Below are 15113 nucleotides of genomic sequence, written 5' to 3'. Positions count from 1 at the left end.
TAATATGGGAAGGTATTACTCATTAGAATAACCCTGATCACTTGGTTAAAGTATGGTCTGCCTGGATTCTCCACTGAAACTTACTGTTTTTCCCTTTGTAATGACTAAATATTTAGGGGATACTTTGAGACTATATTATGTTTCTGCTTAAATTTACTCTCATTCATTAGCAGATTTTGCCTCTTGCCTGTGGCAGTTATATACCATGATGTTTTAATCGTGATTTTCTGTTTTTCTCATTCCATCTACATTTATTAATTGGAATTCTTCTGTGAGAAAGAATGCCACCACTTTTCCATTAAGAAAAAAATACATACTGTAAGTATGTATCAGCTCATGAATATATATTTTATTCTGAGGGTTATAATCCAGTATTATAGCTATTTATTTCATTGCTCAAGTTGCCCTGACATTTTTTGCCTAAATTTTTTTTTTTCCAAAAGCAAGAATGGGGTTTATTTCTAGCTCAAGCTAGGGCTCATGCCTCCTCCAGCGCAGTGGAGTGGGACAAGAGCCTTTTTTGCCTAAATTTTGAATAAATATGTTTGTTAAGATGCCAACCTACTGAAACCTAAGATACTTGTAGACTGTTATCTTTTATTTAACCACTAGCAGAATGGAGAACAGCCTAATTAAGACTTTCCTCCAATCTTAATTCATAATTTGTTGCTTATTTCGTGTCTTCCTCTCTTGGGATTAGACTAGTGAATCTCCCAAATTCAGCATTCTCAAAATTGAATAATACAAAATATGAAGCCCATTGCTTAGGAAGTGAGTTTAGATTTTTTAATACAATTTAAAAATTCACCATGTTGAAAGCATGTTATTGCTGTATTATAGATTATTTCATGTTATTCATGTTATTTTTAGGAAAAGAAGAAATATGAAACCCTTCAGAGGGAAGAGTCTGATGAAGTCTCCCTTCCACAGACCTCCAGAGAGCTGGAAATCCTTACTCCAGCTTGTGAATTCAAAGGAGATGATCTGAAGGAGTTAACCGATTCCCAGCTCCAGAATGATGCTAGTGGACAAAATGAGAGCGAAATGTTTGATGTACCTCTCACCTCCTTAACTCTAAGCAATGAAGAGTCTCTGACATGTAATACAGAGAGTCTAAAGGAGGGACAGGAGATCAGAGCCTGTGTTTGGGTCGATGCAGTCGAGCTGAAGGTTGATCCTGAAGGCAGTGTTCGAACCACAGTAGAAGCTCCCAAGAACTTTACTGAAATGGAGAAAGATGCGTTGGTACAATGCAGAACTTCAGAAAGCATACAGCAATCTAATGTTTCTTATATTCAGCAGGAAGTGGAAAATTTGCAGGTCAGAGAAGCTCAGAATAGGAAAGAAGACAAAGGGCTGGGTCTTTCTTCAGAGGTGCTACAGAATGTTGGCTTGCAGAGTTCCTGTGAAGCCAAAGACATTTTTCAGCCACCTAGAGTAAAAAAACTGTATCCCCAGTTGCCAACTGAAATTGCTGGGGATGTACCAGCTTTGGTGACAGTGAAATCGTTGCTTCGTAATGAGCGACTCTACCCAGAGCTCCCATCTCAACCAGAAGTAGTACCATTTACTAAAGAACAGCTAAAGATCTTTGAGCCTGGTTCATGGCTGGAAAATGTTGAGTCATATTTAGAAGAATTTGACAGCATGGCTCATCAGGACAGGCATGAATTTTATGAGTTACTTTTGAACTACTCACGCTGTAGGAAACAGCTGCTGCTGGCTGAAGCTGAGCTCCTTGCTCTGATGTCTGATTGCCAAAATGCTAAAAGTCGACTGTGGCACTTCAAGGAGGAACAGTTGTCTGTCCAGGTTTGTTGACTGGTGTTCTCTAAAGTTTACAGGAGCCCGGGGTTTTTGCAGTGGAACTCCTTTTCCTGTGATGCAATCAAGGTCTGGAATCTGCTCCTTGTACTCACACTGACCTTGTACGTACTCTTGACAGATTTGGTGGTGAAGGGAAGCTGGAGGAGATATCAGGGAGAAATGTGTGATTTCCCCCATCCCTAATCTTCATTACTTAGGAGACCTGTGTATCTCTTTGTAGGTAGGAAGGAGCCCGTGGAGAGGGAGACTTTTGAAGATACTGAGAAAGGGGTTAAAATAAAGAATACAGCAGTAGGGTTAACATTGGAAAGGGGAGAGGTTTCTTCCTTTTGAGCAGAATCACAAAGAATGATGAGGGAACGTTCAGAGATGTTTTGAGGTCTCTTGAAGTTGAGGGGCTATCACCCTGACCTCACTGTTTATAAAGTAGAAGGTAAGATCGTCAATCATGAAGGTCTTAGAGACAAGCTCTTCTGTTTTCTTGCATCTTTCCCCACCTACTTCATCTTAGGGTTTCTCTTCTCTGAACTTGTGATGCCTTTGTGATTGGCATTATACTCCTTGGCACCTGGTTATGTATTAGTTTTACAGTTTTCTATGGGTAGTATTGTTTCCTTACTGTGAATTGTAAGCTCTTTGAAGATGTGCTGAAGCCTGTGTATCATATACCGATTGCGTGGTTACATCAAGAGCGAAGGTAACTGGCTTACATCTTACCCTTTTGTCCACTGCTAGGGGATCTGTGCAGATCAAGTGAAAGTTTCAGGCCATCATCGCTACCAGAGAGTGGAGATGAATGAAAATGCACTGGCTGATCTAAAAAAGCTGTTTGATGCCAAATCCGAGCACCTCCACCAGACCCTGGCTCTGCATTCGTACACTTCTGTGCTCTCACGGTTGCAAGTGGAGTCTTACATCTACGCATTACTCAATAGTTCGGCTGTTCTGAGATCTTTAGCAATTCATCAGGAAGGCCAAGGTGTGTAAGTAATGAAAGCCTTATTCTTTCTTGTGGTCTAAAATGAAAAAAGAATTGAGGGATACAGTCTGGTTGAATTGATTGTGTGCTGATTGATATTTATAAGGGACCTCCATTTGTGCTTGCTGTCTTACTTGGCGTCTCCCAGTACAGGTTGATTGACACCTGCCTTAATAACATTTCTTGAAAGCAGTGCCAGATCTCCCTTCCCTGTGTACTATCTTTCTCTGCTTCTCTAGGAAGCCAGAAGTTTGCTTTTTATCATTAATGTCTCTTACTGTCCTAATTTATGTGTTCGTTACCAATTCAAGTCCAAATACAGTTTCTGATTCTAAAACCTAGAACCCTTTTTCATTCTCTGTCTATTGTACTTTATTTTTGCTTGTCCATTTTGTTGGATTGTTTAATTTTCATCAGAACGTTTATAATGTTTTGTATTTTTAGTCTTATTTTGGATTTTAAACGATTAGCCTTTACTATATAATGTATATAAAGTGTTAATTATGCAATTTTTATTTCCTGGAGAGATATTTGAATCATTTATATAAGAAATCCTTCCCCTTGTGGTTTTCATAACTAATCAAAGAGCTGGGGATGGCAGAGATCTGCTGATGTTTAAATAAAAAATAAATTTTGATGAAGTTAATGTTTTCTTCCTCTGGACTACTTCACAAAGTTAAATACTTTTTTTTCGGTTTCTGAAGTGGAAATTCATATTTTGATGTAGCTTTCCTCCTTGGATTTTCATCTGAATTTAATATTTTGAATAGTTCATTCTCGTTGTTGTTTTTTAAGAAGAGACACTAAAAATTCTCCCCGATACCATTTATAAGGGATTCATTTAATCCTCTTTTTACTTACTAACGCAAATATATGGAATTTAGAAAGATGCAAATGATAACCCTGTATACGAGACAGCAAAAGAGACACAGATGTATAGAACAGTCTTTGGGACTCTGTGGGAGAGGGTGAGGGTGGGATGATTTGGGAGAATGGCACTGAAACACGTATGTTGTCATATGTGAAACGAATCACTAGTTCAGGGTCGATGGATGTTATAGGATGCTCGGGGCTGGCATGCGGGGATGACCCAGAGGGAGGATAAAGGGAGGAGGGAGGTGGGAGGGGGGTTCAGGAGGGGGAACTTATGTAAACCCGGGGTGAATTCATGTCAATGTATGGCAAAACCAACCAATATAATATTGTAAAATAATTTGCCTCCAATAAAAAATAAATTAATTACCAAAAAAAAAAAAATCCTCTTTTTACTTACAGCTTCTAAACAGGTAGAGAGCATTCCCTCTGACCTGTGTCAGCTGAAGGAGTGCATTAGTGTCTTGTTCATATTCACCAGGAGAGTTAACGAAGATACTCAGTTCCATGATGATGTTCTGCTCTGGCTGAAGAAATTGGTAAGGAAATAGGCATGGTAGTCTTTCTATTATTTCTCTGATAATTTAAGAATTATCTCTTATATCCTAATAGTTTTTTCTTCAACAGCTTGTTCAGCTAATTTGTTTAATGTGTTAGTGACTTTTTTTTTGCTCATGACACACAGAAATAAGTTATCCTTATCTAGTGCCTTATTAAGCATATAGTGCTTTTCTCTCTGGTAAACTTTATGTTCAGTGATCTCTGCTCTTCAGTTTTGGAGGAAATGGAAATGTGGGAAGTATGCTAAATTTAAGACTAGGTGTGTATTCAGACTGGAGAAGGCAGTGGCAAGCCACTCCAGTATTCTTGCCTAGAAAATCCATGGATGGAGGAGCCTGGTAGGCTGTGGTCCATGGGGTCGCTAAGGGTCAGACACGACTGAGTGACTTCACTTTCACTTTTCACTCTCACACATTGGAGAAGGAAATGGCAACCCACTCCAGTGTTCTTGCCTGGAGAATCCCAGGGAAGGGGAAGCCTGGTGGGCTTCCGTCTATGGGGTCACACACAGTCGGACACGACTGAAGTGACTTAGCAGCAGTAGCAGCAGTGTATTCAGAATATAGGTATGTTGTTCATATCACTTTCGTTTAATTGTATGTTAATGCTATACTTAAAATTTTTTTTTAAGGGAAAAGAATCAGGTTTTGGGAAATTTAAAAAAGATATTAGGTGTGTTATGGGATGAAGGGTTGTTTCTTGATTATGTTTCTCAATGGGGCTCCCTTGGGTGCTTCTTTAAGGTTCATGCTAGAGTTCTTAGATATGGGCTTAGATTCTAAGCATGCTTACTTGGATTTGGGAACCTTACAAACTGGAACTAGATTAAACTACTTGACTTATATCTATTCATATATGGCCAGGAACATTAGTGTTTTGTAATTTGCCAGATAACTAAAAATTGGGTTTGCAGAGAAACTGCTTATGATATTTTTATCATAGTGTTCGTAGATTCTTAGGCCTCTGTGTACCTCTGTGTAGAAACTCAACCAGTCACTGGTATATCTTATGTCTGGTTACTCTTTTGAAAGATCACATGTGTTTAAATACCAGATAAGTGATTTCGCTAGGCCCCTAGAAATAGTTGTCTTTATAAACAGTAAAACTGTATGTCCTTTGTTGTTTAGGTATCAGTGTTGCAAAGAGTGGGCTGTCCTGGAGATCACCTCTTCCTTCTAAACCATATTCTTCGATGCCCAGCTGGTGTTAGTAAATGGGCTGTTCCTTTCATCCAGGTATGATGAATGACTTTCTAATTTTGAGGAGAATGGGGGAGATTTTGTTAAACATTGCTCCTGAAGAAGTTGCTTTCAGAAATAAGTCTACTTAAAATATATTGATATTTAAAATAAATTTATTAGGATATATCCAGCCTATATAGAAGTTATTATGCTGCAGCTTCTTGGGCCACTGAAAATTGATGAAGTTAAGGTAAAGATGCAGAAGTTCAGTTGTAGTGTGGCATGGTAGTTTCAGTAGTGTTTAATCCTGTAAAATTTCTGTGCAGGAAGGCTTGCTAGGACCTTTTTTTGTAATATTCAACATGAATATTGAATATTCAACATTGAATATTCAATAAATTCGATATGCCTAAATTAATCCATCCTACACTGTAGTTGGTGCAGATAAAAAACCACCAGCATCTCAGAGTTCTTTAATACTAGCAGAGATCTCACGTCTGCATGATCACTTTAGGCATCGATTGTATAGTTTGTGTTTTCTCCTCTCTACTGCTTGCCTTAGGGTTGTGTTGTTACTCATCGCAGCCCCTTCAGATGGGTGGGTAGGAGCCAAACGTGTGCCAGGTTCCTTCTCCATTTTATCTTTTCTCTAGTATTTCCGGTGGCAAGAAATTTGAATCATTTTAGGTAGAAGGAAGTTTTTTAAAAAAATCTCATCTTTGGATTCAAATAGCAGTATAATCCTCCTTCCCATATTATTTCAGGTAATTGATGTAAATGACTGAGCTGCCTCTGTTCTCTGAGTGCATAGAGCCCAGTCAGTACTGCCAGGTAACCCCTGAGGTGTTCTCATTCTTGTGGATGAGGAGCCAGTTTCACCTCTGTTTTCTTAACCGCTCCCTTGTCAGAATGCTGGTGAATTAAGACTATGGCTACTTGGGTTGTTGGTTTTCTGCAGTATGCCTGTTCCTGTTTTGATTTCAGATCAAAGTGTTGAATAACCCATCAGGAGTCTTTCATTTTATGCAGTCCCTTGCCCTGCTGATGTCTCCTGTCAAGTAAGTGTGGAAGAGCTTTGTAAAGTAGAAGTTAAAATATTTTGTCAAACAATTGGCTTCCTAAACTGCCCAGATCCATGCAATTGCTAAGGAAAGAGTCAGCATTCCAGAATTTAACAACTCAGCTTTTCTTGGGGTTTAATACCCTTTGTCCCAAAGTGATCCCCTTAACTGCTTTTTTTTTTAAATTGATTAACTTTTTTGGGTGCCTTCTTTTAATGGATCTGCCATTCTGGCCATATATGTCATTGTGGTGCTATGGGGAGAAAAAAAGTTTCTTTCCTTTGAAGGAGAGATTTAGTGGCAGAGGTAAAAAAGCACAGTCAAAGAGATTCAAGTGCCAAATTGTATGGCGACGAGTTGACTCACTGGAAGAGTCTGATGCTAGGAGGGATCGGGGGTGGGAGGAGACAGGGACGACAGAGAATGAGATGGCTGGATGGCATCACCGACTCGATAGACATGAGTTTGAGTGAACTCCTGGAGTTGGTGATGGACAGGGAGGCCTGGCGTGCTGTGATTCATGGGGTCGCAAAGAGTCGGACACGACTGAGCGACTGAACTGAACTGAACTGATGATCGATGCTTCCCAGGTGGCACCAGTGGTAAAGAACTCACCTGCCAATACAGGAGATGCAAGAGACACAAGTTTGATCCCTGGCTTGGGAAGATCCCCTGGAGAAGGAGATGGCAACCCACTCCGGTGTTCTTGCCTGGAGGATCCTATAGACAGAGGAGCCTGGTGGGCTACAGTCCACGGGGTCACAGAGTCAGACACGACTCAGTTGCACACGCACACAATTGATGCAGTGGAAATGAGTAAAGAGTAGAGCGAAATAGTCAGAGGGCTCCAGGTGAATGAGCTGGATGTGAAGAATGGGACTGATTTCAGCGGGAGAGGAGCAGGGAGGGCAACTGTAGGGGGAGAAGGGAGCAGTGGCTCAGAGTAGAGGGAAGCGTAGCTGTGCAGGGGGCACGTTGGAGATCAGCTGGGCTGGTGAAGGGGTGTGTGGGAGATGGTAATAAAGTTGAACAACTAGGGGGGAGTCAGATTATAGAAGACCTAGAAATTAAGAGAGTTTTGAGATGGTCTGGCTTTTGTAGCAGTTGAGGGTTTTTGAACACGGGTAAAAGTTGTATTTAAGGAAGATTAGGGTGAACTGGAGGTAGGAGATAACGCTTCTGCTTCACTGAGTCATGGTTGCAGAGGTCTGGCTCTCCTGGCTCTGGAGTCCAGTCCAGCATCTAGAGGACACATCCTTAAAGTGGGGAGAAGGCAGGCTATGTCCAGGTGACCTGGAACTGCGTTACTACCATGGGCTCTTGATCCAGGAAAGCCTGTCTTCCCTGGACCTGAATTGAGGTGATGGCAGTGGGAAGGAGAAGGTGGGAAACTGGACGGTCATCTTCCCAGGAAAGGATTAAGAAGCTGATTAAATAAGGAGAATGTGGGAAAGGGGTGGCTTAGACCTAACTCTGTAGACTATGATTCTGACTGACTGAGAGGGTGTTGGCAGCCCTCAGAGACCGAAAAGAAAAAGCAGAGCTGTCAGGGAAGGAGGAAGATTTGAGGTCGTTGGGGTTTACGGGAGGACACATCTGAATGGCGGGTACCAGTGGACACATGGAGCTCTACGGTTGGAGCCCTTTGGGTTGGAAGCTGGGAGTCATGGAGGAGAGCTCTTGGTGGAAGGACAGAATGGATGAATTTTCAGGGTCAGCCCAGAGAGGAGGGAACAGAGAGCTGAGAACCGCGTGGTGGTTTCAGAGAAGAAACTTGTCTGGTTACACCCACCGACTTATTAGGTCCAGCCAGCACCATGTGAAAGCCTGACCAGCAGGAATTCCCCTAGATTCCTCTCTCTCACCGCCTGGATACAGGGACTGTTTAGATGTGCTTTTCCCCCAACCAGCTTCTGCATCACCTGCAGATTATCCTTTATTCAGTAAAGCATGTTTCCTGAACACTTTGTGGGCTGGTTAGAGCTGAGGTACCACGCAGTCCTGGGTGTGCGGAGGCCCCACTGGAGGCGGGCACTGTGCTGGCATAGCCGCTTCTCTTTACTGACCAAGGAGGGCCATAGTCTCTACATCACCAATAGTGAAGCTTTGGTCTCCTTGAGTTTTGGCCAGTTATTATTTCTGTTTTCTGATTCAAACCACTTGGAGATTGCGTTGATGAAGACTCTTCTTCAAGGTGAGTAGTCAATCCAGAATGCACACGGTGGGCTCTCTGTGTTTCTGTTTATGTGAACGGAGCGGTTTCCTTTGTCCTTTAGAAACCGAGCCGAGTTCCTGTGCCACATGAAGCCCAGTGAATGGAATCCATCTTCTTCAGGGCCTGCGTCCGGGACTTGGACTCTAGTAGATGAGGGGGGAGAAGAGGTAAATCGTCTTATCTGCAGCGTTTTGATGAGTCATTTCTGAGTGCTCTCCTGTGCCAAGTATCATTTTAAGTGCCTCTCTTGTATTAGACCATTTAATTCTCCCAACAGCCCCACGAGGCAAGTACTGTTTTCATCCCATATTAGAGATGAGGAAACAGATGCAGGATGGGGGTGAGGGAATTTGTCCCAAATCACAAGTCTTGAGCCTTTGTGCTGAGCCAGTGTCTGCTGCCTCCCTTCTCCCGACCATCCCTGCATAGCTGGGAGAGTTTGGACCCGGAAGTGTTCACATACTACATACACTTTCTATTAGGATTTTCTTTTATGTAGCATCCATTTTCTGGGCTTGGGATCTCACCTACAGAGATACTCTGAGCCTTTCTAATGAAGAGCTGGATCTTACCAAGGTGGGCTTCCCTTGTGGCTCAGCTGGTTAAGAATCCGCCTGCAATGTGGGAGACCTGGGTTCACTCCCTGGGTTGGGAAGATCCCCTGGAAAAGGAAATGGCAACCCACTCCAGTATTCTTGCCTGGGAAATCCCATGGACAGAGGAGACTGGCGGGCTACAGTCCTTGGGGTCTCTGAAAGAGTCATACTTGACTTAGCAATTAAACAACAACAGTTGAATAAAACCCCCCAACAATTTCCTGTATGTGAGCTCTGGTATGACCACTGTTACTTTTATCCTGTTTTCAATGGTACTGATTGATGACAGAACGTCAGATATCCAAAGTAAATGCTAATTGCTTCTTGATAAGTCAGTTGACTATTGCAGTAAACTTTAATTTAGGGGAAAGAAGAGGCTTATAGATAAAATAACTTGGACTTGAGTGCATGGTTCTTTAATTGATACTGTCAGAGCACTGAGATTTACAGTAAGATCCCTGTTCTAGAGGAATTCCTCTTCTTTGGGATAGAAATCTAATGAGAGCAATTTCAGCCACTGAAGAATGGATATGACTTGGTACACATAAAATTGAACTTGCAGTGTTTGGGGATTTACAGGTCATTTAGTAGAACTGATAGTGTAAATCTCTGTCCTGGAGGAGAAGTCCATGAGGACTCATGAGAATACAGCTTGTGTACCACTGAGACCTGTGATAGTGCAGCTCCTGTAACTGCGCCATGGTATTATCTCGTCAAGTCAACTGATAAGACTGCATCTTTTTCCTTAGGATGAAGACCCCGAGACCAGTTGGATTCTCCTTAATGAAGATGACTTGGTTGTTCTTCTGTCACAGTTCCCATTTCATGAACTGTTTCAGCATCTTCTTGGGTTTAAAGCAAAAGGTAGACTTATTTCTTTCGTCACATATAAAATGTGGCAGTGGCAAGCTCAGACACAGGAACTTGGCATCGGGTCTTACATCCTGGGCGGGCTCCTGATTTGGGGCCCCCTGTGCCTGGCTGTACTCTGCAGAGATGATTGTGTCTCTGTGGTGAGGCTTCTCTCCCCTCTGTTATGATTGTAGTTTCCTCCGTGGTGCTTAAATACAACAGGTCGACTATCTTGCACATCTCCCAGCTTTAATAAATGGTTTTGGTTTTGTACTTCATCTCAAGTTTCCCATTTCACGTTGGTATAGAAGCCAGAGCATAGGATTTTCCATCTTGACTTTGTTTCTTCCTTAATATGTTGACATCCGTATCTTTCAGTTTTTTTCCATTGTAATTACAATATTTTTTCTTTTCTTTGATGAACTTTTAGGTGATTATTTACCCGAAACAACACGACCGCAAGAGATGATGAAAATTTTTGCCTTTGCTAACTCCTTAGTGGAACTTCTGGCAGTGGGGCTAGAAACCTTCAATAGAGCACGCTATAGGCAGTTTGTCAAGCGAATTGGTTATATGATCAGGTAATACTGCTCTTGGTATATCTATTAGCCCTAGTTACAGACAATGTATAATTGTGATGGTGGGCATTTTATTCGTACAGTTTATGTCTTATTTCTCATAAAAGTAAGAAGTTTTTTCTTCACCATCTACTAAATGGAAATTTTAAATAAATACTTCCAGTCAGAATATTTGGTTAATTATTTCAAATTTAACTGGTTTGCTAGACAATTGTTCTTGCAGTTAGGATCTTCAAAGCAGTTGGGTTGGCCTTGGCTAGAGAGAAGGGGTCGAAGAAAATACAGGATCTTTCCCCTCCTTTACTCTCTTCTCTTCTATTGCCTAACTTTTGCCTAGAAATTGTCATGTAGCTGTGGAAAATTGGCAGTAGCTCTTTTGCATTATTATTTCCCTGTTTTCTCTCTTATTTACTCGTATTCTGATTTCTGTAAAATAGCAGAAAATTGCGAAGACTTCATCAGTGGCTCCTGTATTTGAGTTGGGAAAGCATTATCATTCATTTGTGTGAAAGATAGGTTTTTTTTTTTTTATTATCAAATAAGAGTAAATTCTGAGAAATGTACTGCTTTTCATTGAATTAACTTACATCCAAGAGGATTCTGTATCATCAGTCTTTCTATTTTTATGGTGTATATGAAACATAGTTATTTCATCCGACCTCCCTTACCTTGAAATAAAACTTACAAAAAACTACAGAACTTCCCCTCCTTCTGTACTTTTGTTTGTAAAGCATAATTGATTTTAATTATTTCAAATATATATCCATCACATTCATAAAGCCAGGTAATGATAGAGGATGCCTGGAGTTCTTAAACTCTCCGTAGTCAGGCTTTTCCTCCCAACACTGCCCTAACAGCTCTGAAGAATGAAAGTTGCTAATGAACTTTGTGCTACTAACTAGTCCAGTAGCCACCTCTCAGTCTTCATCTTGCTTTATCTCTCACACAGTTTATATAGCAGTCTTCATGACGGATGGTCACTTCTCCTTAAAGCATTTTCTTTGCTTGACTTCCAGGATACCACGTTTTCCTGTTTCTTTCACTGGCTGTTCATTTTCTGCCTCCTTGTTTGTTTCATTCTCCCCTCCTAGGCTTGTTAATGTTTGAATACCTCAGGCCTTCATCCCTGGACCCCTTTATCCCAACTTACTCCTTGGAATTTCATCCATTCCCATGTCTTTGAGTATCATCTGAATTTGGTTAAAGTTCTGTGTTCTATTTACATTTCGTACGTTTCTTCTAAGCTTGTATTGAATATATCCAGCTGCCAACTCAGCAGCACTTGGATGACTTATGATCATTATAATTGAATATTCCCCAAATGGGCTCACTTTCCCCACCTCTCAAACTGCTGCTCTCACAGTCTTCTCAGTTTCAGTAAGTGCCAGTTTTTCAGGCCAAAGCACTAGTGTCATTGTTGACTTTTCTTTTTATATAGCACATCCAATCTAATGGTCAATTCTGTCATCTTTTCTTTCAATATGCCATCTTTCAGCAAACCTAAGATACATTTTGTGTACCACTAAGAAAAAAAAATGCCACCAGATTATGATGTTATCAATCTTGATGTTCATTCTAGTTGTAGAGATTAAAAGGTGAAGGGTGTGCATGCTTTGAATTGGTGAAACATTCTGCTTCCAGAATCCAGCCTCTGCTCACCGTGTACCCTGCTGCCACCTCAGTTCATTTTTAGTTATGTCTCACCGATTATCGCAATAGCCACCTGACTTGTTTTCCTGCTTGTGCCCTCCCTCCCCCGCACCCCCAGCTTATTCTTACAACAGCTGCCAGTGTTTCTTATAAATCATGAGTCAGCTCATATCTCTCCTCTTCTCAGACCCAGCTGCTCCCAGTCTCATTCAGAGTAAAAGCCAGTATGCACAGTGGCCTACAGGACTCTTCATGGCTGGTTTCTTGTCTCTTTGATTTCCTCGCCAGCCATTCTCTCTCGTTTACTTTACTTTAGCACATTGGCTGCCTTGCTGTCCCTCCAACACAATGAACATACCTCAGAGCCTTCACCCTGGTTGCTTCTTAAGCCTGGGTGCTCTTCCCTTAGATAGCCTGAGACTGCATCCAGTCTTTACGCATGGGTCCCTCTTCAGTGAGGCCCCTCCTCACCAACATGCCCGAAAACCTTTATTTTTTGCTCCTACTGATTTTTCTCAGTGTCATTTATAACCATGTGACAGACTGTGCATTTTATTTTGTTTATTGTCTGTGTGCCCTCCACTCAATGTCAGCTCCATGAGGGGAAGGTTTTTTCCCTTCATTGCATCCCCTTTAGCACCTAGAAGATAGTATGCAACAAAGAGAGGTTGACTAAAGTACTGTTTCAAATGTAATGGAAAGATGCTGGTGTTGAGTGTGTTCACACAAAGTGCCACATTGTCTTTCTTCATGCTCAGGATGACCCTTGGTTATGTGAGTGACCACTGGGCCCAGTATGTGAGCCACAACCAAGGCTCAGGATTGGCCCTGCAGCCCTACTCCATGGAGAAACTACAGGTTGAATTTGATGAGCTCTTTTTGAGAGCTGTTCTACATGTCCTGAAAGCCAAAAGGTAAGACATATGATGATAACTGTCGAGAAACAGCTCCTTGGCCAGTGAGGAAGATTGGAGTGAAAGTCATTGACTGAAGTAGGGCTCTTATAATAACATCAGCGTATTTTATCTGTTTTTTATCTTGGGCTAATGTTTGGGATTTAGTTTCCTTGTCTGTAGTATTGCCTGAAATGATCTTGACTTTCAGGTTTCCTTCGGTCTTACAAATAACCTGATTCTGCTATCTCAGTTTTGCCACTCTGAACTTCTGGGGTAACTGTGAGCAGGGGGTGAATTGTATTTTATACCCAACTCTAGTGTCCCCAGTGGGGCAGAGTAGGTGCTCAGTACGTTGTTCAAGTTGTCTGACTATGTGGGATTTAAAGTCTAGGACTGTCTTGGGTCTGGGGTCCTCCTTCACCTCCTTGATTATGTTCTCATCTCACCATTGTTGCTGCTGCTTACAGCCTAGGATACGTTTTTTGGCAGAGGTGGGGACCTGACCACTCATTTGCACCGTCTTCCCTGAGTTTTTGCTGAAGTGTGGGAGTGGGTTCTGCTTCAGCACTCTGCCCCCCTCCCCCACCCCCGCCCCCCAGCTCCACTCATGAAGTGCCAGATCCCTTTCTGAGCTGTTGTTCTGAGCTGTTGATACTCTTGCCACAGCCTCATAGGCTCAGCCCCTTATTTATGTGTGTTGTGTGGTGGGTTTGAGTCCTGGTCTGCTAAGACTGTTAACTTGGGCAAATCACTTAATATTTGTGGTCTCACTTTGTGCATTTATAAAGTGGAGATGACGATGATGACACAACTTGTTCCATTTTCCTCATGGATGTGTTACGAGGGTGAAATGCAGTAATATGTGGAAAGTAATATTTTTAAACCATAGAAGACTTTTCAGGTGTAAGTGGTGGCTTTTTTTTTGTGGTTTCAGATGAAGAACAGAATAACCGCTCACTTAGAGAAAGATTAGTATTCTATGACTAAGTCTTAAAACTACTGTTAAGCACTTAGAAGGAGTGGGTCTAAGATAAAGAGAACTTCGGCTTAGAAATTTAGTTAGGTTATTCTTGTCCATACTTGGTGGTGTCCTGAGGTGTACTAGGTCCTGGGCAGAACCCTGCTAGGGGTTCAGTGCAGTAGCACCTGCTTATTGAAGCCGGCCTCCTGCTGCTTGGGAAAAGTCTTCCATGTCTGATCTCCTGTCACCTGATCTTGTGTTTGTTTAGCTGAGAGGCAAAGCTTTTCTAGAAGAAAGACTGTAGTTCCTTATAAGGTCTTATGCACTGAGCTGTGAACCCTCTTGTAATATTGCTTATGTAATTCACACAGGAATTGCTTTAAACTTGAAAATGCTGAGAGCTGTTGTTCTTGAGTACAATTTCTTTCAGAACACATCATATGAGAATCAGGTATTTAAAACTGTGAAATTTAAATTTATTTGACACTCCTGTGGAAATTTCTGACGGTAGTTAGTCCCTCAAACTAAAAAAAAAAAAAACCCAAACTGAAAGACTACAGAAATCTAAACCAGACTTACTTCATGTCTGCTCTATAGGAATTTTGTAACTGGAAATATTTATTGTCTATGACATTACTTTTAAGGCCTCATTGTTGGGTGATCCTTTATATAAGAACATCCAGTCCAATGTGAGGTGTTGGGATAATTATTTAATGAGACAGAAGCCTGATCCACTTGAACTTAGAGAAGTCTAGCTGTTGCTTTTCAGAGTCGAGGTCAGTTGTGGTTTGGACCGCTAGTGGCCTTGTGGGCCACAGACATGGGTTAAGCATGCACTATTTAATTTCTGTTTTTCTTAATAAACATTTATAATTGATTAAAT

At 41.5% G+C, this 15113-nt stretch overlaps 1 protein-coding gene across 3 annotated transcripts in view; it reads left to right on the top strand.

Moving 5' to 3' along the window:
- The window catches only part of EPG5 (ectopic P-granules 5 autophagy tethering factor), a 131118-nt gene that overhangs the window by 13340 nt on the left and 102665 nt on the right, over positions 1-15113 (top strand). For all 3 annotated transcript variants that reach the window (XM_088833417.1, XM_055417280.2, XM_055417279.2), the window contains exons 2-10: positions 871-1812; positions 2563-2806; positions 4082-4218; positions 5368-5475; positions 6406-6479; positions 8759-8864; positions 10043-10157; positions 10576-10726; positions 13132-13287. In XM_088833417.1, coding sequence (XP_088689543.1) covers positions 871-1812; positions 2563-2806; positions 4082-4218; positions 5368-5475; positions 6406-6479; positions 8759-8864; positions 10043-10157; positions 10576-10726; positions 13132-13287 — 2033 coding nt within the window. The remainder of the gene's footprint in view (positions 1-870; positions 1813-2562; positions 2807-4081; positions 4219-5367; positions 5476-6405; positions 6480-8758; positions 8865-10042; positions 10158-10575; positions 10727-13131; positions 13288-15113) is intronic.

The sequence above is a fragment of the Moschus berezovskii genome, chromosome 28 (genome assembly GCF_049115385.1).
Source record: "Moschus berezovskii isolate FMDL1 chromosome 28, NW_MosBer_1.0, whole genome shotgun sequence".
Classification (NCBI taxonomy): domain Eukaryota; kingdom Metazoa; phylum Chordata; class Mammalia; order Artiodactyla; family Moschidae; genus Moschus; species Moschus berezovskii.
Note: the sequence above shows the minus strand (reverse complement) of the source record. Positions and strands in the feature narration are given on the sequence as shown.